General features: G+C 39.8%; 1 protein-coding gene across 3 annotated transcripts in view; it reads right to left on the bottom strand.

Annotated features, from left to right (window-relative positions):
- The window catches only part of AASS (aminoadipate-semialdehyde synthase), a 78,155-nt gene extending 50,776 nt beyond the window's left edge, over positions 1-27,379 (bottom strand). The window contains exons 1-3 of one of the 3 annotated variants that reach the window (XM_045864334.3): positions 27,322-27,379; positions 7,106-7,330; positions 1,371-1,547 (exon numbers count right to left, since the gene is read on the bottom strand). In XM_045864334.3, coding sequence (XP_045720290.1) covers positions 1,371-1,547; positions 7,106-7,330; positions 27,322-27,345 — 426 coding nt within the window. In that variant the 5' untranslated portion in view covers positions 27,346-27,379. Of the gene's footprint in view, positions 1-1,370; positions 1,548-7,105; positions 7,331-13,870; positions 14,012-27,321 lie in introns of those variants that run through there. The other 2 variants (XM_045864335.3, XR_010406405.1) reach the window with 2 other exon arrangements.
- Between the last annotated feature and the right edge of the window lie 269 nt (positions 27,380-27,648).

Raw genomic sequence — 27,648 nt, 5'->3', positions numbered from 1 at the left:
CACTCTTTCTCTCATATTCCACATTCGTCTCACGAGTAACTTCTGCAGGATTAGACCTCTAAAATCCACCCAATATTGGGTCTATGCATCACCACCTCTGCTTCCACCGGCCTCGTGCGAGCCACTGTCATTTGGAACCTGGGGTCCATACTAGTCTAAACCAACAATCTTACCAATTTTCTCCTCCCATCTCCAATATTATCCACACAGCAGGCTGAAGAAGCACTTCAGAACATGACTGACACTAACCCTCCACTCAGCCAGACCCACGGGACTTTGTGCTACTATGCTCTCTGCTTGGAAGACTCCTCCTCGATGGATATGACTTGATCCTTCACATTACTTCAAATTTTTGCTCAATGCCCAATCTGCAATGAGGCTCTCCCTGATCATCCTATTTAAACTACTGTCACCTCCCACAGTGCCCAGAACCCCTTTTTTCCCTTCTGTATCATATTTATGTCCATCACACATATCTCTAAGTGACAGATATCTTATTTATATATTTATCATCTGTCTCCTCCCACTAGAATGTAAGCTCTGTGAAGACAGTTACTTTATTGCCATTGCAGTGAAGAGGGTCAGACACATTGCAGACACTCAGTAAATATTTGTTGAATGAATACTCTGTATTTTAAACAGCTGATAGTTTTTGTATAGTATTTATAACTCAAAAAATGATTTCTTCCCTCATGAATGTTAATAAATGTAAAAATAATCTCCAGTCCAGTTCTGGCACTACAGAGCTGGGCAACCTTGGTCGAGTCACTTCACCTCTCTGGGCTCCATCTGAAAAATGAGGGAAGTGGATTATATGATCCCTGAGGCTCTTTTTTTTTTTTTTTTTTTTTTTTTTTTAAAGATTTTTATTTATTTATTCATGAGAGACAGAGAGAGAGAGGCAGAGGGAGAAGCAGGCTCCCAAGAAGCAGAGAGCCCGATGCGGGACTCGATCCCAGGACCCTGGGATCATGACCTGAGCCGAAGGCAGACGCTTAACCATCTGAGCCACCCAGGCGCCCCCCTGAGGCTCTTTTTAGCTCTCAATTCTACTTGGGAATATCTGAGCAATTGGCCTCATAAAGTGCTAATCGTTTGGGGAGAAATACTTCTACCATTTTTGTCCATTTCAGTACAAAAGGAATGAAATGTTTGGCTTCTCATTACAAATTCCAAACTAGCACAGCAGAGGAGCCCGAAGAGCTGCAGAACTATTCAAGCACTAACTCACAGATCATCTTTCCTATTGAGGTGAATAACATGATGTATTTCCTAGACGCTGAAAGAAAACTAAAACTCCGCTTGACATTTAAAAGTTGAAAGAAAAATTGTTTCTATGTTAACATTTATGATTACTGGTCACTAATTACCTGTCTCAGAATCTCATCCAGCAAACCCATATTGGCCTCCTGAGCCTTTATTGTGTGGGAGAAGAATGCGTAAGTCTTCTTAGACATTAATTTTTCCTCTGGGGGTCTTTTAACTCCCAAAATTAGACAAGCTTCAGAAATATCCTCCTGAAGAATGCCACCAGCTTTGACATATTCCTGGGAATGCAATTGGGGTTAAAAGTTATTTCCCTAATTTGTTGATTCTTATTTTCTTTAATAAGTAAGTATAGCAATTAAAGGCATAATCTTTCAGCGGCATAAAATCTGTATGGATTAGAACAAATAATAATTACTTCTAATATTTTTACTTTCTGGCTAAAGATCAATTTAACAAGTTTGACTTTATAGCAAAAAAAAAAAAGTTAGAAAATTCACCACCTACTCCTATTTAAGAGCAGTTAATAGTTTGATCATAACCACTAGCACATATGATTTAAAAATATTTGTGAAATGTGTATTTTGTATCAACAATGTACTGAAATGCTAAATGCAAAATAGTAATTTATTACTCACGTGTATTTTTAAAAAAAAGGCATATATCTGCAATATTTACTTTGCTTTTTTTTTTTTTTGGTTCAATTAGTATTTATTACTGCCCCATTCTGTCCAGTGGACTGTGCTAGAGATGAAATGATAAGACACTAAAAAGGCAGACAACATCCCTCCTATAAAGAAGCTCACAAGATACAGTAAAAAGAAGTCAGGAACATAGTAAGTGAGGCTGAATTCAAAAGAATTATGAACAGCAGAAGCTAAGTGATACATTAGTTTAATGGATATTGAGATAATTCCTGGGTGAGATTATCAAGGAAATATGAAACTTTAAAGTAATCTAATAGGCTAGGTAGGATTTTTTTAAATTTTATTTTATTATGTTATGTTAGTCACCATTCATTACATTATTAGTTTTTGATGTAGTGTTCCATGATTCATTGTTTGCATATAACACCCAGTGCTCCATTCAATACGTGCCCTCCTTAATACCCATCACTGGGCTAACCCATTCCCCCCACCCCCCTCTCCTCTAAAACCCTCAGTTCGTTTCTCAGAGTGCTAGGTAGGATTTGAAGAGATGGAGATGTGAAATGCAAGGTGGTAATATCAGTAGAAAGTACTGAAGAAATATATACAAATATGGAGGCAGGAAAGTAAGAAGATGTTTAGGGCATAATGGATAAATCAATTTGGAAAAGTAGACTAAATATTATCATGGTGAATATGATCTTTATTGGATAAAAAATAAAAATCAACATTTATTAATAAATTAGTACTTGCTTTACTGAGCTCTTTTCAGGAATTATCTCATTTAATTTTCTTAAAACTCCCATGAAGTAGGTATTATTATTATGGCCATTTTATCAATGGGAAACCTGAGGTTTACACATTTAACTGAGATTGAATACCTAGTACATGGAGGCAATAGAAAGTCATTTCAGATTTCTAAATAAAGGGTTAGCATGATCCAGGCAGAATTAAAGGAGCATCAAAAGTAGCAGTTGAATAAAATAAGACGAATCCAGTTAGGAATCTACTTTAAAGGAAACTATAGATGGATAGACACTACAAGGATGAAAATGTGATTCATACCTGGTTTCTTTGAAAGTAATCTATTTGTCCATTTATAGTAGACTAGTTAAATAAATCACAAATGATGGAGTAATGATGACAGAGTAATTAAAACACAGCCATTAAATAGAATGAAGCAGATCTCCATGAACAGACAAGGAGTGAGTTCCAGGGTATGTTGTTGACTAAACAAACAAGGTACAATAGAGTATGTATAGTTTACAACCTTTTATGTAAGACTAAGGGGGAACTAAGGATACACACACACACACACACACACACTCATTTTTACATAAAGAAACATAGGAATAATCGATCAGAAACTAATGACAAGATGTATCTTGAAAGAAGTTGTGTGGCCGATGTCAAAGAGGTTACTGCCTATGTTCTCCTCTAGGATTTTGATGGATTCCTGTCTCACATTGAGGTCTTTCATCCATTTTGAGCTTATCTTTGTGTATGGTGTTAGAGAATGGTCACATATTCATTCTTCTGCATGTGGCTGTCCAATTTTCCCAGCACCATTTATTGAAGACACTTTCTTCCATTGCATATTTTTTCCTGCTTTGTCGAAGATTATTTGATGATAGAGTTGAGGGTCCATATCTGGGCTCTCTATTCTGTTCCATTGGTCTATATGTCCGTTTTTGTGGCAGTACCATACTGTTTTGATGATTACAGCTTTGTAATATAGCTTGAAATCAGGCAACATGATGCCCCCAGCTTTGTTTTTCTTTTTCAACATTTCCTTGGCAATTCGGGGTCTTTTCTGATTCCATACAAATTTTAGGATTGCTTGTTCCAGCACTTTGAAAAATGTCATTGGAATTTTGATCGGGATGGCATTGAAGGTATAGATCGCTCTGGGTAGCAAAGACACTTTTGGGACTTCATCAAGATAAAAAGCTTCTGCACAGCAAAGGAAAAAGTCAAAAAAACAAAGAGGCAACCAACAGAATGGGAGAAGATATTTGCAAATGACACTACAGATAAAGGGCTGGTATCCAAGATCTATAAAGAACTTCTCAAACTCAACACCCAAAAAACAAATAATCAAGTCAAAAAATAGGCAGAAGACATGAACAGACACTTCTCCAAAGAAGACATACAAAAATGGCTAACAGACACATGAAAAAATGTTCATCATTAGCCATCAGAGAAATTCAAATCAAAACCACACTGAGATACCACCTTACACCAGTTAGAATGGCAAAAATTGACAAAGCAAGGAACAACAAATGTTGGAGGGGTTGTGGAGAAAGGGGAACCTTCCTACACTGTTGGTGGGAATGCAAGTTGGTACAGCCACTTTGGAAAACAGTGTGGAGGTGCCTCAGAAAATTAAAAATAGAGCTACCTTATGACCCAGCAATTGCACTCCTGGGTATTTACCCCAAAGACACAGATGTAGTGAAAAGAAGGGCCATATGCACCCCAATGTTCATAGCAGCAATGTCCGCAATAGCCAAACTGTGGAAAGAGCCGAGATGCCCTTCAACAGATGAATGGATAAAGAAGATGTGGTCCATATATACAATGGAATATTACTCAGCCATCAGAAAGGATGAATACCCAACTTTTACATCAACATGGATGGGACTGGAGGAGATTATGCTAAGTGAAATAAGTCAAGCAGAGAAAGTCAATTATCATATGGTTTCACTTATTTGTGGAACATAAGGAAGAGCATGGAGGACATTAGGAGAAGGAAGGGGAAAATGAAGGGGGGGAAATCGGAGGGGGAGACGAACCATGAGAGACTATGGACTCCAAGAAACAAACTGAGGGTTTTAGAGGAGAGGGGGGTGGGGGCATGGGTTAGCCCGGTGATGGGTATCAAGGAGGGCATGTACTGCACGGAGCACTGGTGTTATATGAAAACAATGAATCGTGGATCACTACATCAAAAACTAATGATGTATTGTATGGTGACTAACATAACATAATAAAATTAAATTTAAAAAAAAGAAACTAATGACGATAGTAACCTATGGAGTGGGTGGGAATAGGATGTAAGGGATTAAGCTAAGAGGAAGACTTCTCTGCACTGTATCATTTTACATAGTTTTAATCTTTGAAACTTATGTTTCACTTATTTTAAAAATATAATTAAATCAAAAAGGATTTAAAAATTTTAAATGTATAGAAAAAACATAGATAAATCCAACTGTATATCACACTGACAATGTAACTACACAGAAAGAATAATTCAAATAACTTGAATACAGCAATCTGAATATTCTTTAAGATATATTCTAAAACCAAAAAGACTTTTTTTACTCAAAAAATCTTAAACTCCATTTAATAGGTTTATTTTTTTATTGAGGTATAACTGACATACATTATATAGTTTCACGTATACAACATAATAATTGACATTTGTCTGTACTGCAAAATGATCACCACAATAAATCTAGTTAACATCTGTCACCATGGATAGTTACATAAGAACTTGTAAGATCTACTCAGTTAGCATTCATAGGTTTACTATTAGTTATAATAATAGTATGATTCCAAAGCTATTTTATGTATAATATAGGATAAACCAAAAAACATGCATTAATATTATAAAGAATTAAAATTTTCACTGCTGTAAAAAACAGAGGCAAACATAAAATTTTAGAGGTAAGAAAAACCTGCAATGTCAAAAATTTTAATTGGAAATATCAGTATTGATTCATGATTGAATAATATTAAATAATATATACGTATATATATGTGTGTGTAATCTGTGTGTTTCTTAGCTCTGTTCACTAAAAGTGCTAAAAGCCACAATATCCCAGTAAAAATAAGCACACCTAACACCAGATATCAGATCTTGGTTTCTATATACTGAAAGAAATCAGGGCTCCCTGATGAGACAGATGGCTAATTCCAGGTGTGGGGCAAGAAAAGCACAAGTAAGACTAAGACCATTTGTTGCTTTGGAAAACAAGAAAGCTGAAAGGTAAAAGTACTCCAAAGGACATAGGAGCACCCTTAAAGGAACCCTCTATCTCAAATCTGGGATAACTGAGACATTTAAAAAAAAAAAAGGTTAATAGATTATCATACATTAAATGAAAAAGGCCCATGCATCCTTAATGATACTCAAAAGAGCAAGAGAGAAAAGAGAAACTAAGGGAAATCTCTTTTCTATAGAAGAAAATCAGCAAGTAAACTTAGAAGAGCGATAAAATCAGAAAAATCATCACTTCAGGCAAAGATAAAAATGTATAAAAAATGATTCAGGCAAAGATTATCAACATATGCTAATATCTTTAACAAAAGGTAGTTGAGAAACAAACAGAAGATTCACAGGTCTCAAAACATCACCCGACAGATGACTCAGTAATTACAAAGGGAAAAAGGTACTTAGACAATGGAGAGATCTGGTGGCAACTACCTGAGCCAAGTGACCACGAATTCCTAACCTTGGGACAACCTGGTATTTTGTGTCTCTGATGTGATAGAGTGGGAAGAAAATACACCATTCATAATATTTATATCAAAAGTGTTTTAACCTGAATCTAATCACCAGGATAAAACTCAGACTAATAACACCCAGAAGCAGACCATTCTACAAGTCAACTAGTCTGGACTCTTAAAAAGGAGTCAATGTCCTAGGAACAAACAAATCAAAAGGGTGTGCTGTTCTAGATTAAAAGAACTAGAGACATAACAATAAATGCAGCAAACCTTAAGTAAGCCTCAATTAAAATAAAAGACCATAAAGATATTTGAGAGAATGGGGAATTTAAAACGGGCTATGTGAGATGGTATTATGGAATTACTAATTTTTCAGGATGATGGTTATGCAGGAGAATGATTTATTCCTAGGAAATGCAATAATGTCTTAGTGGCCTTAGTCTCCCCAGTCCCAGAACCAGGGTTGCACATGGAGACAATGACAAAAGGACATTACCTCATTCTAAAGGCAATCCCTCCATCCCTCAGCTGCAGAAAGCATGGAATGGAGTGACAATAATACTTAATTGATTAAATTCTGGACCCAAGTACAAATTCTAACTAGACATCTTGTTATAATCAAGAGAAAGGAATATTCTCATGTGGCGTTTAAATGACACTGGCAATCATTTTATTTTTACTCAGATGCTCCTTCATTTTCATTTTATTCCCACATATTTAAAAAAATTAGAACTATTTACCTTGTCGTGAATGGCCCGCCGATTGGAAGGCTGTATTAGGACTTTGTATCCCAGGTTGGCGATGCCTTTGATGTGCCGGGGAGCCAGAGGTGCTCTTCTCTCCCAGGCATTCACATCCTCCCGCCTCAGGGCCACCACCGCTTTGTGATGAAGCCCTTTGGAGAAGCTGAGCCCCAGCCTGCCCAGTTTGGTCCCTTGTACTCGCAGCATCTTAAAACCTGGTGACTGTAAAGACATCATAAGAGAACAGGACAACAAAAGGCAGGAGGGCTCACAGATCAGTTCTGGTCTCCTGAGAAATCGGCTGTAAAATCCAACCAACTCAGATGTAACAGATACAAGATAGAGAAAAGAGGAGGGAAACCTTGGGTGACATCAGGTGCTTCTTTACCCAACAAACCCAAATTTCCACTAGTGAGGTTATTTATTTCCAAAATAATAATTAAAAAAAAGTACTGAGCAAATTATAGGACACTAGCCAGTATTTGCCAAGCCGAAAGAGTTTTTTAAATATATGTTTCATCAAACGTATTCGGCACAAAAGTTTTAAGCATGTTAACCTACAATGCAAATACAGGAAGATAATTTATGCCAATTTTGATGGCATAAAGGTTGGAATCCTTTAATCGTGTGCAAGATTTTTGACAATCCAGCTCCAATCTCTTTGGAGTTTCATCTCTGACCATTCCCTAAACTAGTGCTACTCAAAGTATGTTTGGCAGCCTGTTGGTAGTCGGTGACTTGCTTTTTACTGGTCCTGGATGAGCTATGCACAGAAATAGAAGGTAAGCGCCTGGAAACCTTTATATCACATGACCATTTTTCTGTAATTCATTGTCACTGAATTTTATGAAAGTATTGGTCCTGGCAGATGGGAAATTTAAGAAAACAAAACAAACATGCTTCTCCATGACAGGTGTTAAAAGGTTAAGAAGCACTGTCCTAACCCTTCCTGAACCTTTTGTTGATATAAACATGCTGTTCCCCTTTTCAGGGTTTCCTCTCCATACCACTTCCTCCTGCTATGATATTAAACCCAGACCTGTCTCAACCAGTTTTCTAGCTGCTATTCCAGATTGCATAATTCCACTAATTTATTCAATCAAGAAATGTTTACAAGAGGCTTACTATGTGCCAGCACAGAGTAAATTTTATATAGATTTTTAAAGCATAAATATCAAACAATACTCTGTCCCTCTTCAAATAGTTACATACACTTGGCAATTTCAGATGATAATTTATGGATCATTTCAATGCTAAGCCTTAGTTTTTATGTTTAAGGCTGGCATCAAAATATAGGGACTGAATTTCACACTTTCTAGAAATTTCCTACCAATCACTGCTAACATACATCAAAATTCTTATGAACACATTTCTGTTACATCAGACTGCAATCTTCTAAATCAGACCCACTTTACAGATGGGGAAGTTTTGTCTCAACAGTGGCACATACAAGTACATTTCCAGGGAGCAACTACTTAACACTTGAAATAGAAAATGTATAGGTCAACTCACAACACAACAGACTAAAAGAACAAAGCTAACAGCAAGGAGATCAGCTAAGAAGCCTTTAGAAAGAGGGACGTAAGAAAAATAATGCACACAGCAAGCGAACACGCTGATGAAAGCAACTCAGGCTTTTTCACTTGGCCAAAATACTGATGAGCAATATTTTAGTAAAAGACTGCTATATACTCTATCTAATTTTTGGTTTATTTATACAGTTTTGTTTTTAAAATTCTTTTTTGAGAGACAGAGAAAAAAAGAGAAAGAGCATGTGTGAGCAGTGGGGAGGAGCAGAGGGAGAAAGAGAATGCCAAGCAGGCTCCATACTCAGCACAGAGCTCAACACAGCGCTTTATCTCACTACCCTGAGATCATGACCTAAGCAGAAATCAAGAGTTAGACACGAGCCACCCACGCGCCCCTATACAGTTTTGTTTTTAAAAGAGATTATATTATGCCCAAACTCAAGCCCAAGTCCATAGCACTTATTCTCCCCCAAACCAAAGGAAAAACTGCAACAATCCCATAGGACTTAAATCCCTACGGTTCTCAAATAAAACCAATTCCAAAGACAAGTGAGTTTTTTTGAACACACAAATGAGCCTAGAAAGGGCCCCATCTTCCCCACAGGGCCTATTTCACATACCATAGGTGACGAAGTGACCCTGCATCCTCTATTCTTAGTAGCAATTCTTGGAGCCAATATGAGGGAAGACGTTCAGATAATTTAGTGTCTCTCCTCAGCCCAAACTTGATTTATAATCACAGCCTCACCTTATTCAGTGACCATCCCTCCACTTCTTCCTTACCTCCCTTGTCTGGGGTAGGGGATATGGTGTGGGAGGAGACACAGACACATACACACATATAATACACACATATGTATTTGCAAAGGCAGACTTCCTGTAGACTAGAAAAGAAGCATACAGGGAGTGATCCTCTGAAGTTTCTTTGGGAAGCTGCTTTCACTTTCACTTTTTGTAGGGAATTCTCAAATCATAATTCTAACTTTGTTTTTAAATAAATATAACAATAATTACCATTGATTTAACCTTATATGCCAAACACTATGCTGAACACTTTCCAGACATTATTTCATTTCCTCCTTGCAAAAATCTTAGTAAGTAGATACTGTTATTATCTTCATTTTACAGGTGAAAAAACTGAACTGGAATCTGCCTAGAGCTGTTGCTTCTAAGCAGAAGCAGGATTCCTAAGTTAATATTTAACACTCAGGATTTTTCTCTTTGCCGAAGCCTACAGATCCACACCATGTAGATCTGATGTATCTTACTGCTGCCAGCTCATTTTAGAAATAAATTAGATTCATATGGCATCAACTTTAATAGAGTAAGTGATCAGTTATCTCCCCAGCATGGAGTGCTTCTATCAATCCCTTTCCTATGTGTCACTGAAAATCCTTCCTGAGTCACTGCCAAGGTAAATTCTAGGTTTCTGGGTGCTTAGAACAAGAGATTTAATTGTAGCAGGTATTACTGTGCTAGTAATTGTTTGAACTTCAAAATAATCTGGCCTCAACATGGAACTTTCCAGGGCCACAATTCATTCCATTCTAAGGTCATCAAGAAATCTGCAGTAGTGAGAATTTCTTAATTGCTCTTAGATAGGGCATGGCAGGTGTCTGGTATTTCATGGAAAAGCCCAGGTGGGCTGTTTTGGATTTCCCTGTCCTGAATTTTGTGGGCTTTTCCAAGAATATCAGGAAGTAAACGTGAGGTATATTTCTGACAACGCTTTCAGTGAAACAAAGCAGGAAGACCCCTGGCTTACCTACTGGCTCTAGTGAGACCACTTGACAGTGCTAATGACAGCCTGTAGGATGAGCAAGGAGGAGGTGGGAAAGCAAGAAAAGGACATGAAGAGACAAAGAAAGAATTAGGGAAAATAAGGAGGAGGAACAGGAGAAGAGAAAGGGTAGGAAGAGAAGTGTAACATAGTCAGTGGAGGGAAATAAGACCCTTCCCCTGACAATTTCTAAACAGTCTTTTTCCTTCAACATATAAAATGCCAATGTTCCTAGTATCATAAAAATGAAATTTAAAAGATTCTTCTCTATTTTTGTAAACCAAGAACAGCACTAACGTATACATTTTTAATCAGGAATTTGAAATAACTCTAAAAAGTCACAGGAGTATTATAGTGAATTGCACAGACATGTACTGAGATAGGAGGACAATGAGTGGATGGACTTAGCAATAGAACATACTCTACAATAACCACCGTACCTCTCTTTCCATCTTTCAATGGGAAAAAGACTTAAGAACTTCTTTTAATTTACAAATTACCTATCTTTGCAATGTATACATGAGAATGGGGCAGAGGGAGGACACCCTTAAATGTTCTTGGTATTTTCTAACCTTTTCAAAGAAGTGAACAGGAAAATGGTCATTAGAGATAAAGATGATAAAGCAAGCCTAGAATTCCATACATATCCCCCATTTTCTTTCAGTTACTATGAAATAAACCATGATCACTGAGTATATCACCATCCTAAATCACATAAAGGAACCAGAGAAGATTTTGTGAGATGTATTTATAAAAGATTACATCTAAGGAAAAGCTACCTTCAAGAGCAGAGGACCATAGCTCCATGGCATTGAGTCTTGGCCCACACTACATACTTGGTTTCCAGACCATAATAATCCTGGAGAGGCCCAAAAGGGTTCCAAATTAATAGAACACCTCGTGATAGCCTAGAACTGATCCAAATGCCTCTCAACCCCAAGGCTGGCTAGAACAAGGCTTGGGCAAGCAGCAACACCGTCCTCCAGACTTTCACTTCCTGTTGCATAGGTACATTCTTTTAATGCTTCCACATTAAACTCCTTATAAAACAGTTAACCATATGTTAAAAAACAAACAAAAACAGTAAACTTGGGGCAGGGGGAATCTACTAATATTAATTAATCTGGTCTAAGAATATTCATGTTTTCAAGCAGCTACTCAAAGTCATCCGAAGATCTAAGACCCATGACTCTTCTGGTCTTTAGCCCACAAATTTAGTATCATTGAGATGGAATGCAAAGTTAATTTTAAATTGGAGTCTAATCCAAAATGTTTATCTGCTTATCTGTCCTTTTGCTAAACTATAAATGCTTACTCTATGACCTTGGTACATCACTTGACCTTTTTGTGCCTCATCTGCAAAATGGATTCATATTAATATCTACCTCTCAGGGCTACTGTGAAGTTTACCTGAGCTAATATGCATAAAGTACTGAGTACTATCTTGCATGCCATTAATGCTCAATAAATGTCAAGAACCAAAGAAGGCCCCAAGCCTGCCTACTCCTCAAGGGTGAGCACAACCACACCACTAACAGAAAACACTACTTTCTCCTTCTCTTTGTTACACAGTAGTAAGGCCCCACAGTGGCTCCACATTGACCACCCCTTCCTCTTTCCATTTGTCAAGGAAAACAAAATGGAGCCCAGTAAGCCCTCTCCTCAACTTCACCCTTCCGGCCTAGGTGTTCAAGATAAATAACTTACCATTTTAATACTGTATTTCATTAAATTTATGACACATTTTTTCACATTTTAGCATCCCTGAAACAGGGATGTATTTTACGATCGATGGCATCTTAGATTCAATGAAAACAGTAATAATGTTATTCCCCATGCCAAATGTATAGTTTCTTAATTCCATAGAATTTTTTTGTGATCTCACCAAGAACACCTGCCACAGTTTGCAATGTTATTTCTATGAGATAATTAATAAAAGAATATTTGGAAAAATGACAACTTTTCTGTTAAAGGGGCACTGCATACATACCAAAGATCACTTCCAAAATCCTGAGCTGTTAAGGTCTGTTAAGGCTTAAAAGCTTGGGATGGGGAGAGGGAGGTGGGTAGGAGGATTCCATTGCAAATAAATCAAAATATAGTTCTGATAATGCTGTCACCAGTAGCAAATGAGATTGAAAACAAATACGATTTTCTGGAGAGTGGGAAAGTCACTAGGGAAAGTTGTTGGCCTAAATCTCTGTCCTCCTAACTCACTTTGCAGAATGGCACAAGTTTACACTGCCAGAAGGTCATATACCCCTAGATTCACTCATCTATGTGGAAAAGGGGGTGGGGGGGAGTGCAAATGACAAAATATACACGCAGAGACATATAGACATCCATGCAAAGTGCAACTTTTGTTTTTACCATAAAGTATATGAAAGCTACCACCTGAGTAACTGATCCTTCAGTCCCATGAAAAGCTACATCCGCATAATCACAGGCACACCTTCCTCACGTTTTGATAACTGATGACCCACAATATCAAAAAATGTTCACCTTTGTTCAGGTTACTGATCGCTCTCTCTCCCTTCGTCCCTTCCTTCCTCTCCCCAGGCCCCACTCCACTCCCACTCCCCTAAAATCAGTGTCTGAAAAGGACATCACTTCTCTAAGTTGTCAGGGCATTTAGCCCAACTCAATCGGGCAGAGTAGCAACGAACTGCGTCTGCTTGCGTCCCTTTCCCGCATAAGTGCTCACACTGGCCTCGCAGCCCCTGCAGGGTCTCAGGAGTTCAGGAGTCGCTGATATTCAGGGTGCCCAAATTTCTTACACCTTCTTGGTCTGTTACAGTGTAGCCAAGGAGCAGCAGTTTGCTGGGGGGGGGGGGGGGGGGAGTCCCCATCTCAAAGAGAATGGCCAACCCGAGATGGTCAGGGCTAGGCGTTTGTGATCAGAGTTTGGCTAAGCAGGCCAGAGCGGGAAAGGTCGACCGGCAACCGCGCACAGAGAAAGTTGGGGTTAAGGGAAAGGACTGCCCCCCAAAATCTCCATCAACCACACCCCGCAGCCAGCCGACCTAAATAAGTGTGCAGTCCGAAAATTAACAGGGTGTTCGTTCTGCAGCTTCCACACCTAACCTTTACTCCCCAGCAACCGCTCCCGCTTCCCCGCCAAAAAAAAAGAGAAAAGAAAAAAGAAAAAAAAAATTGATTGCCATCCCTTCCTTTGCTATTCAGAAATTCCAGAACTGCGCCGACAGCCCTCCCTCGCTCCAAGGGAAACGCTCGCAAGGGAGGCCCAAAAGCTCGCCACCCTCTCCCTTGCCCGTCCGAGCAACCGCTGGGTTGCGCCGAGTCGCCGGGTGGCCCGCGACGCAGGGCGTCGGAGGCAGAGCTCGCCCGCCGCTCTCGGAGGACAGTCGGAGCCTCGCCGGCGATCTCCAAGCGCCTCTCGCCGGCTGGGCCCTCCGCCCGTCGGCTCAGCCCCCTCCGGGCAGCCCTCCTCACCTCGTCCCCTCTGAGGTTCCGACCGGTCCTGCCGCCTCCGAGCTCCTGGGTCCGGATATGGAAGGCCCCGAATTCCCAGCAGAAATTGGGATGGGGGCCGGGAGGAGGAGGTGTTTGCTCAACTTCTGAGGACGTCAGGCCTCTTCCTCCCGCAGCCAATCAGCGGCCGCCCTGAGGGAACAACCTTCTCCTCCGCCAATTGGCGGCGCTGCCAGGTGCTAAGTCATGCCCTGCCTCTGCTCCTCCCCGAAAATCCTTCTGCCTTTAGATCTCTGACCTGCGTGCGTCCTTAGCTGGGGGCATCACGTCCTCCCAGGACAGTTATTGACCAAGTCTGTAACTGTCCGTAGCAGAGGACAGGCGGAGACGCAGAGGACGAAAATAGTACGGGCATTATACCTAGATAGATGTGTGTATCTCCTGGAAAGAAGTTGCGAACGCATGTCTGTTTGTTTAGCGATACACACTTTTCGAAGCGTTTCACAGCTTCATAATAAGCCTGTGAAGCCAGATGACGGTTCTTAGAACAGTTTTAGAGTCCAACAAACTGAGACTAGGAAATTAAATGTAGTGTATCCACATCCAATGAATATTAAGAATCTATGTGTATATGGCAAAGTCTATATTCTTAAAAAGCTTTAAGTGGCCCTAGAGGGACAGGGGGAAATGCACTTCATGAAGACTAGCCTCAGCACTAGAGGCTGAAGAAATGCCAGACGCCCATCTGTGGTCCTTTAGGGAGTCAATGGCCAAAAGGTAACTGTCCTTCCTATTCTTGTAACTTTCTCCAACACAGACTTTTCTCATACCTACCACAGATGTGTTTAACCATGAAACTCTTGTGTCAATAATCCAGAGCCTAGAACATTCTTATAAACTCCACTTGTACTCCAAGTGCAGAGAAAATTAAAATCTTTTCTGGAAGCTGAGACTGTCCTCTGTATCTCTAGCTTCACATACCCAAAATCATACTCCTAATCACTCCTCTCTAATCACTCCTCTCTTAAAGTCTTCCTTTTGTGCTGGGTTTCCCAGCTCCATTCTTGGTATCACCGGCTTCCTAATCACCACTGAGCCAGGCCTGAAACACCAAATTTGCTTCAGTTCTTCTTCCATCTGTCAACCTTAACCCTGGTGTTGACTCTGTCCTTTAAAATCCCTCTCCTATCACTCTCACCCAAACCCCTTTTATGCACTACCTAGATCATATTCCCTTAAGCACACAACTCTGATCATATCATTAGCCTGAGCAAAATCCCCTGAGACTATCCACTATCTGTAGACCATTGCCCCAAGTCCTTCACGCAACATATGAGTTGCTTCAAGATATGGCCCAAATCAGCCATCTCAGCTTTATTTCTATAGTAGAACCAGCCTTAAACTGACACTGAAACACAATCTGTGCTTTTCTATATCCCTAAGGATTAGGAGCCTGAATCAGAATCCTTACTTTTCCCCCTCAAGCTGTAAATCATGGGGAAGTTACTTCATTTTCAAAAAAGCCTAGGTTCCCTTATCTGTCGATAGAATAATACTAGGAACTACTTCACGGGGTCATTACGATAACAAAATAAGCTGATGTCCAAAGTGTTCTGCCAAGTGTCTAAAGAAACTGACAATTATTATTTCTCCCCCAGTATCTCATGCTGTCCACTTTTCTGTAATTCTCATTTACAAAAACGTCCACCTCTCCAAAACTAATCCATCCTTTAGGGTTCAGCTCAAATGCCACTTCATCAATGAAGCTGTCCCTGAATACCAAGCAGATCCGCTCTCTCCCTTCTCTCTCCGTCTGCCTCTCTTGTTGTACTCACCACAGTCTTCCTTATACAATAGCCATTTGTATCTAGCTTATCTCCATCTCTCACCTGTCCTCACTATCAGCTCATAAAACCTTTAATAAAAGCAAGTATTTATGTGTGTGTATATATATCCTTACTCACTTTTTCCCCATTGCTTCTAACACAATACTATGCATGTGATAGATCAGAGTCTCAGAAGGAAACAGATGGCACAATCCAACTGAGTAAGTTAGGAGACGTGAAAGGAGTAAGTATGTGCAGCAATAGAGGAAGGCAACAAAAAGATGCTGCCTTCCCCCCCAACCCCCCAGGGACTAGCAACAGTGAGAAGTACCTGCAGGCCTTCATGCGGCCAGGTAAGAGATGGTTACCAGAACTCAGAAAGAGCTCTAGCTGTGGTGTAGCTAAACCTATGGGGAGTGCCACTTGATAGTGGTGGCTTTTAGCAGGCAGGGAGCTGCCTAAGGAACAAAAAACTCCACCCAGAGGGAGCTACCTAAGGCAGAAGTCAATAAACTTCTTTCTGTAAAGGGCCAGAAAGGTCTCTGTCACAACACCCAACTCTGCCATTTGGAGTGTAAAAGCAGCCATAGACAATACTTAAATGGATAGGTGTGGCTGTGTGCCAATAAAACTTTATTCATAAGAACATTGCAGGGCAGATACGGACCAGGGGTCATAGTTTATAGACCTCTGGCCTAAGGAATGAATAACCTCCCTTCATTCTCCTACCCTCCCATCTCCTGCTGGTGCTATCTACAAATTGAACACAAGAAAAGCCAGAGGGTAGGTGTAGTCCATAAATGTTAGTCCCTCAGGGACAGAGCAGGTAGAGAAGGGGGCAGAAATTCTAGAAGATTCAAAGGAGAATATTCAGCACAAAAGGTTTTCAGCAAATGCTTGTCAAAATTAATGAATCATATGACTGGTTACTGTGAATTACTCTGCAAATGGTTGAACATTCATGGGAAAACTATCAAAATTACTTCCCTGAATAGACAAATTTGGAAAAGGGCCCTGGACCATGGTGACCCCACAAAGGGCCCATGAGGCTCAGTCAGCTTCTCTCCTGCTTTACTTTGAAACCCCATCCACTTCTGACCTGCCCTCACCTTGAAGAAATACTAACCTGTCCCCAAATTCCTCCTGTGTAAATTCCAAACTACTGCTCAAATGCTTATGGTATTCAGGAATTTTGCAAAATATGTGAATGAGAAATACTGTTCCTTAAAATGGGGAATTCAAATGTTTTTCATCATAGTGATATTTGTTTTAATAAATGTGACAGTTCTCAGAAATTTCTTCACAATGAAAAGGGGCAACAGATGAGATTAAAAACAGGACTTGGATATACCCCAAGTCAGCTCCCACAGTCAACCCCTCAGACACCCTCAATATGGAAGACCCCTTCTGCCCATGTGGGGTGCTAGGTTAACACTCCTAAATTAGAAAGTTGATTTGGGGCCATTCAAGCTACCTTTCTCCCACCTTCTTTGGCTTTCTTTCTTCCCTAATTGTTCCTCACTTTGGTTCTGTCCTTCCTGAAAGACCCTGAGGGTAGTAGTTAGGCATCTGAACACTGCAGTGAGCTGGACCTAGACTTAATCCTCCTTTTCCACTCACTAACAAGCCATTTTGTTTCTTCGTTTCCTTGTCAGGACAATGGGAAAAATCATAGAGTTCTCAAGAAGATTAAGTGAAGCATGTTCTCAATATATGTGAGCTATTATTGGTGCTCACTATTTTATTCTGTCTTATCTTCTCCTCCCCCCCCCATTTTTTTGTGTGTGTTCAGAACCCACTCTCAATCTTTTTTTTTTTTTAAAGATTTTATTTATTTTTTTGACACAGAGAGACATAGCGAGAGCAGAACACAAGCAGAGGGAGTGGGAGAGGGAGAAGCAGGCTTCCCACAGAGCAGGGAGCCCGATGTGGGACTCGATCCCAGGACCTTGGGATCATGACCTGAGCCAAAGGCAGACGCTCAACGACTGAGCCACCCAGGCGCCCCCCACTCTCAATCTTAAGTTAATTTTGCCATAAAGAGATGGACATTTGGAGGGAGGAGGTAGAAGCAATCCAGCATGCTACTAAGTTTGTTCTACTTATTTCTCAAGACCTTATATTCTTACATGAACAGCAATTTTTATTGTATCAGCTATAATCTGCCCACCGTAATAAATTATTCTATTATAAACACAAGCTTCTTGTAGACAGAAAGTGCAAAATCAAATGTACAAAATTAAAAAAAATAGTTTAGGAAGGCAAAGTTTCTAAATGACAATTACTATTGTTGCCTCCCCAGTTATCTTAGGAATGAAACATACCTACCTATCTTCAAGCAATTTAAACTGATCTGGTAAGGCAAAAGCAGGAACCACCCACAGATAAATCGTAATTCCTGCAAACAGTTTCTGAATGGAGATAGTGATGTCCTGGGGGACTGTTCCCCACTCACCCTTTTATAAAAAAGCAGAGAAATCTAATTCCTAGTTTACCTCCTCTACCATTAGCAGTCCTTAACAAGCATTCCTGAAGAAAATAAAATTCAAGAAAATTTCAAAGCTCCTTTGCAGTTCCAGCGTCAACCTTTACTGGTTTCTAATGTTTCACAAAGTCCTCAAGGGTCTTGGCATCCCGTGAGAGTTAAGTGTGTGTAGGTATACCTCAATGGGTGAGTTTGCTGCCCATCATCACCTGCTTAGTAACTGTTATTCGAAGTCTACTAGGACTTGCACGTTTTCAGTTACATATCATTGTATTTTATAAATTGGTTGAGAATTATAAGTTATAATAATATAAGCAAATTTGAGGAATGCAAATTTTGGAGTATATCTCCCTGACTAATGATGGATCTAATAAATTCAAATCAAGGAAGAAAACCCAGTGCTTTTCCTCTCAGTCTTGTTTGAATGAAAGTCTCAAGAGAGAATGTGACTTGAGGGACTGAGAAAAGATTGGAGAAAGGAGGGGATAAGTTATCAAAGTAAAAATAAAACACAAGTATAATTTTTCTGGCGTATCTGTAAGTGTAATTGAGCCAGAAACAACTAGCAGATCAGGTTTAGGAGGTAGGAGAGTCAGGACCTTCTCATTCTAGTCCCAGTCTGGGTCAGGTACTGAATGAAACCAATCTTTTACTGTTGTCATCTCACTACAGAGCTAGGAATGAGGGGGAAAAAAAACACATAAAATTTGGGGTTTTTGCAATATAAGAAGTAGCAGCTAAGAGAAATAATCTCAGCATTGGCAAGGTCACAGCAGGAAGCAGAAAATCAGGTGGAGAAAGTATCCCTGACATTGAACTGACTCTCATGATAATTGCCATTTGTATAGTTCCTCAGAAAAATATAACAGAATTTGAAAAGAACAGAAAAAGAACACCAAAGGAGGAAGTTCCTGTTGGATGGTATAATGTTGACATTGCCCATGACAGGCACAGGCCTTTGTGTCACTATCACTTAACTATTACTGAAGGACCCCACCGTCTAAAACAAAACAAAGTCAAAAGACAAGAATTCACAAAATTGCCAGAGTGCTGTCTGGACCAATATACATAGGCGAACTCCAAATGTTTGTTTGCTATTTTATAAACATAGTTTAAATAAACACTTCCCCTACCCTAAGAAGCCAAATGCCCACAATGCCAAAGATATGCCAAGACAAACACCACACCAATGTATAAACTCCTAGGAGTCAGAGACTCTGTACTCTGTTTTTGAAATCTATTGTTCACCCTACACACACTGAGTCCTGAGGGATCCATGCTGTAACGTGGGAAAAATAGATTTGAACCACGGATAAAACAGGGAAATGAAAAGAACAAAATGAGGGAGAGTGGAAAAAACAAGGAGAAAGAATGAAGTGAGCGGAGGGGGCCAGGCCTATAACAGGAGAATTAAAGCAAAATGTATTCACTGTGTGCAAGTCCAGTACAAGGGAAACAAGAATGAGCTGCCCTTTCAGAAAGGGAAAAAGAGTCAAAGATTTTGTGAAAACACCCAAATCTTAGAATTCCTCTGTCTAATTTTAAGAAGGGAACTAGTTCGGGGTGCCTGGACGGCTTAGTCAGTTAAGCGTCCAACTCTTGGTTTCCGTTCAGGACATGGGTGGTGAGATCGAGCCCCGCATTGGGCTCCCTGCTGAGCCTGGAGCCTGCTTAATGTTCTCTCTCTCCCTCTCCCTCTGCCCTGCCACTTGCTCACACATAGGCTCGCTCTCTCTAAAAAAAGAAAAAGAAAAAAAAGGAAGCAAATTAGTTCAAGAAACCTTTCATAGCTAGCAATACCTTCTGCTCCTTAATCCCTTTCTTAGGCACAGGCTGCCCTTGCCTGCTGACATCCTTGGCCTCTTCTCTCAGTCTCAGCCTCTTCCTGGTGGCCGTGAAAGCTCCATGGCTTGACTTGTGGAAGCATGGCTGTGCTACCCGCTGAGCCACAACACTGAAATACCTTCTCACCTGAAAGGAAGGGTACTGTGTCCCTAAGCACCTAAGGGAGTTCCATGGCCTTTGTACTGAGTTGAATAATGTCTCCCCCAAATTCATGTCCACCCAGAACCTCAGAATGTGACCTTGTTTGGAAATACAGTCTTGGCAGATAAAATTAAGGTAAGAATCAAGATATGATCATACTGGATTCAGGTGAAAATGCCACTGTATGAGACAGAAAAGAACACACAAAGGCACAAGGAAGAAGGCCATGTGAAGACAGAAGGAAAGATTGGAGTTACGCTGCCACAGCCAAGGAACCCCAAAAGCACCAGGAACTAGAAGCAAGAAAGAATTCTCTCCTTCTCCCCCTAGAGGCTACAGAGGGAGCATGATGGTGCCGACACCTTGATATCAAACTCTGGTCTCCGGAACTGTAAAACAATAAATGCCTGTGGTTCTAACCCACCCAGTTTGTGGCACTTTGTTACAGCAGCAGGAAACTAATAGACTTGCAAATCACCAAAGAGCCAGGTTGTCATCCAATGTTTGGGTGATCATTCATGTACCACTATCTGAAGACACAAAACAAAATAAAATCATACAATGACTATTCGGGGTCTTTTCTGGTTCCATACAAATTTTAGGATTATTTGTTCCATTTCTTTGAAAAAAGTGGATGGTATTTTGCTAGGGATTGCACTGAATGTGTGGATTGCTCTAGGTAGCATTGACATCTTCAAAATATTTGTTCTTCCAATCCATGAGCATGGAACGTTTTTCCATTTCTTTGTGTCTTCCTCAATTTCTTTCATGAGTATTTTATAGTTTTCTGAGTACAGATCCTTGGCCTCTTTGGTAAGATTTATTCCTAAGTATCTTATGGTTTGGGGTGCAATTGTAAATGGGATCAACTCCTTAATTTCTCTTTCTTCTGTCTTGTTGGTGTATAGGAATGCCACTGATTTCTGTGCATTGATTTTATATCCTGCGACTTTACTGAATTCCTGTATGAGTTCTAGCAGTTTTGGGGTGGAGTCTTTTGGGTTTTCCACATAAAGGATCATATCATCTGCAAAGAGTGAGAGTTTGACTTCTTCTTTGCCAATGTGGATGCCTTTTATTTCTTTTTGTTGTCTGATTGCTGTGGCTAGGACTTCTAGTACTATGTTGAATAGCAGTGGTGATAGTGGACATCCTTGCCGTGTTCCTGACCTTAGGGAGAAAGCTCTCAGTTTTTCCCCATTGAGAATGATATTCGCTGTGTTTTTCATAGATGGCTTTTATGATATTGAGGTATGTACCCTCTATCCCTATACTTTGAAGAGTTTTGATCAAGAAAGATGCCATACTTTGTCAGATGCTTTTTCTGCATCTATTGAGAGGATCATATGGTTCTTGTTCTTTCTTTTATTAATGTATTGTATCACATTGATTGATTTGCGGATGTTGAACCAACCTTGCAGCCCAGGAATAAATCCCACTTGGTCGTGGAGAATAATCCTTTTAATGTACTGTTGGATCCTATTGGCTAGTATTTTGGTGAGAATTTTTGCATCCATGTTCATCAAGGATATTGGTCTGTAATTCTTCTTTTTGATGGGATCTTTGTCTGGTTTGGGGATCAAGGTAATGGTGGCCTCATAAAACAAGTTTGGAAGTTTTCCTTCCATTTCTATTTTTTGGAACAGTTTCAGAAGAATAGGTATTAATTCTTCTTGAAATGTTTGGTAGAATTCCCCTGGGAAGCCATCTGGCCCTGGGCTCTTGTTTTTTGGGAGATTTTTGATGACTGCTTCAATTTCCTTAGTGGTTATAGGTCTGTTCAGGTTTTCTATTTCTTCCTGGTTCAGTTTTGGTAGTTGATACATCTCTAGGAATGCACCCATTTCTTCCAGATTATCTAATTTGCTGGCATAGAGTTGCTCATAATATGTTCTTATAATTGTCTGTATTTCTTTGGTGTTGGTTGTGATCTCTCCTCTTTCATTCATGATTTTATTTATTTGGGTCATTTCTCTTTTCTTTTTGATAGGTCTGGCCAGGGGTTTATCAATCTTGTTAATTCTTTCAAAGAACCAGCTCCTAGTTTCGTTGATCTCTTCTACTGTTCTTTTGGTTTCTATTTCATTGATTTCTGCTCTGATCTTTATTATTTCTCTTCCCCTGTTGGGTTTAGGCTTTATTTGCTGTTCTTTCTCCAGCTCCTTTAGGTGGAGGGTTAGGTTGTGTACTTGAGACCTTTCTTGTTTCTTGAGAAAGTCTTATATTGCTATATGCTTTTCTCTTAGGACTGCCTCTGCTGCATCTCAAAGATTTTGAACAGTTGTGTTTTCATTTTCATTTGTTTCCATGAATTTTTTTAATTCTTCTTTAATTTCCTGGTTGACCCATTCATTCTTTAGTAGGATGCTCTTTAGCCTCCATGTATTTGAGTTCTTTCTGACTTTCCTCTTGTGATTGAGTTCTAGTTTCAAAGCATTGTCGTCCGAATATATGCAGGGAATGATCCCAATCTTCTGGTACCAGTTGAGAACTGATTTGTGACCTAGGATGTGATCTATTCTGGAGAATGTTCCATGGGCACTAGAGAAGAATGTGTATTCTGTTGCTTTGGGATGGAATGTTCTGAATATATCTGTGAAGTCCATTTGGTCCAGTGTGTCATTTAAAGTCTTTATTTCCTTGTTGATCTTTTGCTTAGATGATCTGTCCATTTCAGTGAGGGGGGTGTTAAAGTCCCCTACTATTATTGTATTGTTGTTGATGTGTTTCTTTGCCAGAGGAATGTTGAAAAAGAAAAGCAAAGCTGGTGGCGTCACAATTCTGGACTTCAAGCTCTATTACAAGCTGTAGTCATCAAGACAGTATGGTACTGGCACAAAAACAGACACATAGATCAATGGAACAGAACAGAGAGCCCAGAAATGGACCCTCAACTCTATGGCCAACTAATCTTCAACAAAGCAGGAAAGAATGTCCAATGGAAAAAAAGACAGTCTCTTCAACAACAAAGACAATGTTGGGAAAATTGGACAGCCACATGCAGAAGAATGAAACTGGGCCATTTCCTTACACCACACACAAAAATAGATTCAAAATGGTTGAAAGACCTAAAGGTGAGACAGGAGTCCATCAAAATCCTAAAGGAGGGCGCCTGGGTAGCTCAGTTGGTTAAGCGACTGCCTTCGGCTCAGGTCATGATCCTGGAGTCCCGGGATCGAGTCCTGCATCAGGCTCCCTGCTCGGCAGGGAGTCTGCTTCTCCCTCTGACCCTCACCCTTCTCCTTCTCTCTCTCTCTGTCATTCTCTCTCTCAAAAAAAAAAAAAAAATCCTAAGGGAGAACACAGGCAGCAACCTCTTTGACCTCAGCCGCAGCAACCTCTTCCTAGAAACATCGCCAAAGGCAAGGGAAGCAAGGGCAAAAATGAACTATTGGGACTTCATCAAGATAAAAAGCTTTTGCACAGCAAAAGAAACAGTCAACAAAACCAAAAGATAACCGACAGAATGGGAGAAGATATTTGCAAATGACATATCAGACAAAGGGCTAGTATCCAAAATCTATAAAGAACTTATCAAACTCAACACCCAAAGAACAAAGAATCCAATCAAGAAATGGGCAGAAGACATGAACAGACATTTTTCCAAAGAAGACATCCAAATGGCCAAGAGACACATGAAAAAGTGCTCAACATCGCTCGGCATCGGGGAAATCCAAATCAAAACCTCAATGAGATACCATCTCATACCATTCAGAATGGTTAAAATTAACAAGTCAGGAAACAACAGATGTTGGTGGGGATGTGGAGAAAGGAGAACCCTCCTACACTGTTGGTGGGAATGCAAGCTGGTGCAGCCACTCTGGAAAACAGTATGGAAAACAGTATGACCCAGCAATTGCACTACTGGGTATTTACCCCAAAGATACAAATGTAGTGATCCGAAGGGGTATGTGCACCCCGATGTTTATAGCAGCAATGTCCACAATAGCCAAACTATGGAAAGAGCCAAGATGTCCATCGACAGATGAATGGATAAAGAAGATGTGTTGTATATATACAATGGAATATTATGCAGCCATCAAAAGGAATGAAATCTTGCCATTCGCAACGACGTGGATGGAACTGGAGGGTATTATGCTAAGCGAAATAAGTCAATCAGAGAAAGACATGTATCATATGATCTCACTGATATGAGGAATTCTTTTTTTTTTAATTTTTTATTGTTATGTTAATCACCATACATTACATCATTAGTTTTTGATGTAGTGTTCCATGATTCATTGTTTGGGCATAACACCCAGTGCTCCATGCAGAACGTGCCCTCTTTAATACCCATCACCAGGCTAACCCATCCTCCCACCCCCCTCCCCTCTAGAACCCTCAGTTTGTTTTTCAGAGTCCATCGTCTCTCATGGTTTGTCTACCCCTCTGATTTCCCCCCCTCATTCTTCCCCTCCTGCTATCTTCTTCTTCTTTTTTTTTTTTTTTCTTAACATATATTGCATTCTTTGTTTCAGAGGTACAGATCTGAGATTCAACAGTCTTGCACAATTGATATGAGGAATTCTTATTCTCAGGAAAGAAACTGAGTGTTGCTGGAGTGGTGGGGGTTGGGAGAGATGGGGTGGCTGGGTGATAGACACTGGGGAGGGTATGTGCTATGGCGAGCACTGTGAATTGTGTAAGACTGTTGAATCACAGACCTGTGCCTCTGAAACAAATAATATATTATATGTTAAAAAAGAGAAGAAGATAGTAGGAAGGGTAAAATGAAGGGGGAGAAACTGGAGGGGGAGACGATCCATGAGAGACGATGGACTCTGAGAAACAAACTGAGGGTTCTAGAGGGGAGGGGGTGGGAGGATGGGTTAGCCTGGTGATGGGTATTAAAGAGGGCACATATTGAATCGAGCACTGGGTGTTATACGCAAACAATGAATCATGGAACACTACACCAAAAACTAATGATATAATATATGGTGATTAACATAACAATAAAAAATTTAAAAAAACTAATGATGTAATGTATGGTAATTAACATAACATAATAAAATTTTTTTAAAAAAATGGACGGGAATTCCATTATTAAAAAAAAAATCATACAATGAACAAAAAAAGTTAAAATGTACAATAACCTCACAAGCAGGAATGTAAAGTCAAGATCACTTTGTTAGATTGATCTTTGAAAGATTATTTGCTCTAAATGTCTAGAAAAACTGAAGCTGACTTAGAGCCTCACTGTGAGCTCTAAAATCAATTTGAAATACAGGTACACTGCAGCTCTTTGATCCTATTTTTAAAAGACCTTTGCCTAGGGATTTTGGAGAAGCAGCCTTATACCTACAATTTCTACAGACCCATATAGCAAGAGTATCTCACTTACAAAAAAATTGTGAAAAGAAAAGTGGTGGAAACAAACTTGTTTTTATCATTTCATTCTTGACAAGTTGTCTGTAACTTATGCTCCCTCATTATGTAGGCTGAAAAAAAGCTTATCACAGAAATGGTGAATACTATCTTGAAAACAGCATCATTATTATTATTATACATGGTACACTGGGCACAATAACCCCCAGAATGTGAGAAAAAAAGTCAGAAAAGTATGACCCTCAAATGAAACAGATGAACAACAGCAAAAAGGAGGGAAGTGGCCAAATTTAGAAATTGTTTCTAAATGAATTGCTGAAAGACTAAGAAATTTCCCAGCTCTTCTTCAGGAGACCCTGTTGTCTTCTCATGAAGATCTCTATGAGATACAATAATATAAACGAACTGTAACTTAATTGCTTGTTTTCTGCCTAAAGGAATGATATGGTAACAGAAGAGTAATGAGATGCATGGAATCTAAAAAAAGGTAAACAGGGTCTTGTGCAATGAAAGAGTACCCTGTACCCAAGCCAGGAGAGTGTCTATATCCCTACACTAGAGACACAGGGGTAGATCCAGACTTTGAGGAAATACTATCTGAAGGACCTTCTTTTTCTTTCTTTATTTCTTTTCTTTTCTTTCTCTCTCTTTTTTTTTTAAGTAAGCTCTACACCCAACATGGGGCTTGAACTCACAACCCTGAGATCAAGAGTCACATGCTCTACACGCTGAGCTGGCCAGGCCACCCCTGGGGGACCTTTTTAATATAAAAGGCAAAATTGTGAATTCAAAATGAAATACAAAAGTAAATAATTATGTATACAAAGACAAGAATTCACAATGAATTATCAGAGGCTTGCAAATTCAAGTCCCATTCTTCTGAAATCTCTTTAAGCAAGTTTCCAAAAATGTGTCTATAGAAAGTCTTCCTGGTTGCAATTCTGACTTCCCCTCTCTATGTAGAACACACTACAGCTCCCAGCCGTTCCCAGCACTCACAGGGCTCAAGTACGGGAGGCGCCAAAGCTGAAGGCTTTTTTACTTTATGTTACATCTACCTCTGCAGAGAAGGTTGCATCCAGACTGCATTGTAACACAGACTTCCCTGAGCAGGAGAGAATGCACTGTCAAGCAGTGACATGTACTTCTAATTGCAAATTAATAATAAACAGACATTTTGGCTTTCAATCTCTTTTGAGTTCAATTTGCATGAGTCAGTCCCTAAGAACAAAAAGTGCTGACAACAATGAGGGAGGTTAAATGTTGGGGTCCCTAGCAAAGAACATCATACTGAGAATCATAGTTGACCAGCCAGCCACACTGTATTTTTGACATCTTCACCAGTACCACCTAGTTCCAAGACCATATATCCACTTAGCAAGAAATACTTGACTCTTCCCCTTCCCAGACACACACACACACACACACACACACACACACCCCCTCACAAGATACAGCTCACTCCATTCCCTAAAGACCAACTACGATCTCAGTTTAGGATGAATTTATATCTAATACAGTGATTCTTGCCCTTGGCTGTGCAGCAGAATCACAAATAAGAAAAATGTTCTGATAACAATATACAAAATAGATTTTTAAAAAAGAGGAATGATCAATTGCCATTGGAACAATGGATAAACCAGTGCCTTCGTTAAAAAGAATCACATCTTGTTTCCCTGGTACAAGGTCACAGTAGTGCTATTTATGAAATGGAGTGGTAGAGGAGGGGATGAGTTTTTAGAAGAAGAAGAGTTAAGTTTCATGTGTATTTCATTTGCAATACTGCAGAATATGTATACAGATATCTAGTCACTGTGTACTGCAAGAACATTCATGCATGTCTTTACCTTCTGGTAGATTGTGAGCCCCATGAAGTCAGATAATGTATCTTATTCACCTTTACAGTCTTGGTGTCCATCTCAGAGCCTACAATACAGAAGGAGCTCAATAAATATTTTATGAACAGATGAACAAATAAACAGACATATGGAGTAAATTAGCCAGTGTTTGATAATCTGTTTAGGGACTGAATCATCTAGACTGAAGCTTTTCCATGTACTTGCCAAGCCCCAGACAGAGACAAGAACTCTGGCACCTGAAGTCTCGATGTCTGGAAACCCTGATTCTCTCATTCTGTCTACCTGGTCACCAGATTCTCCCAAAGACTACCTTCT

This window comes from Mirounga angustirostris, unplaced genomic scaffold (assembly GCF_029215605.1).
Source record: "Mirounga angustirostris isolate CCGP_5_RB_7025 unplaced genomic scaffold, mMirAng1.0.hap1 SCAF_12, whole genome shotgun sequence".
Classification (NCBI taxonomy): Eukaryota; Metazoa; Chordata; class Mammalia; order Carnivora; family Phocidae; genus Mirounga; species Mirounga angustirostris.
The sequence above is the reverse complement of the archived record's forward strand: the minus strand, read 5'-3'. Positions and strand labels throughout refer to the sequence as shown.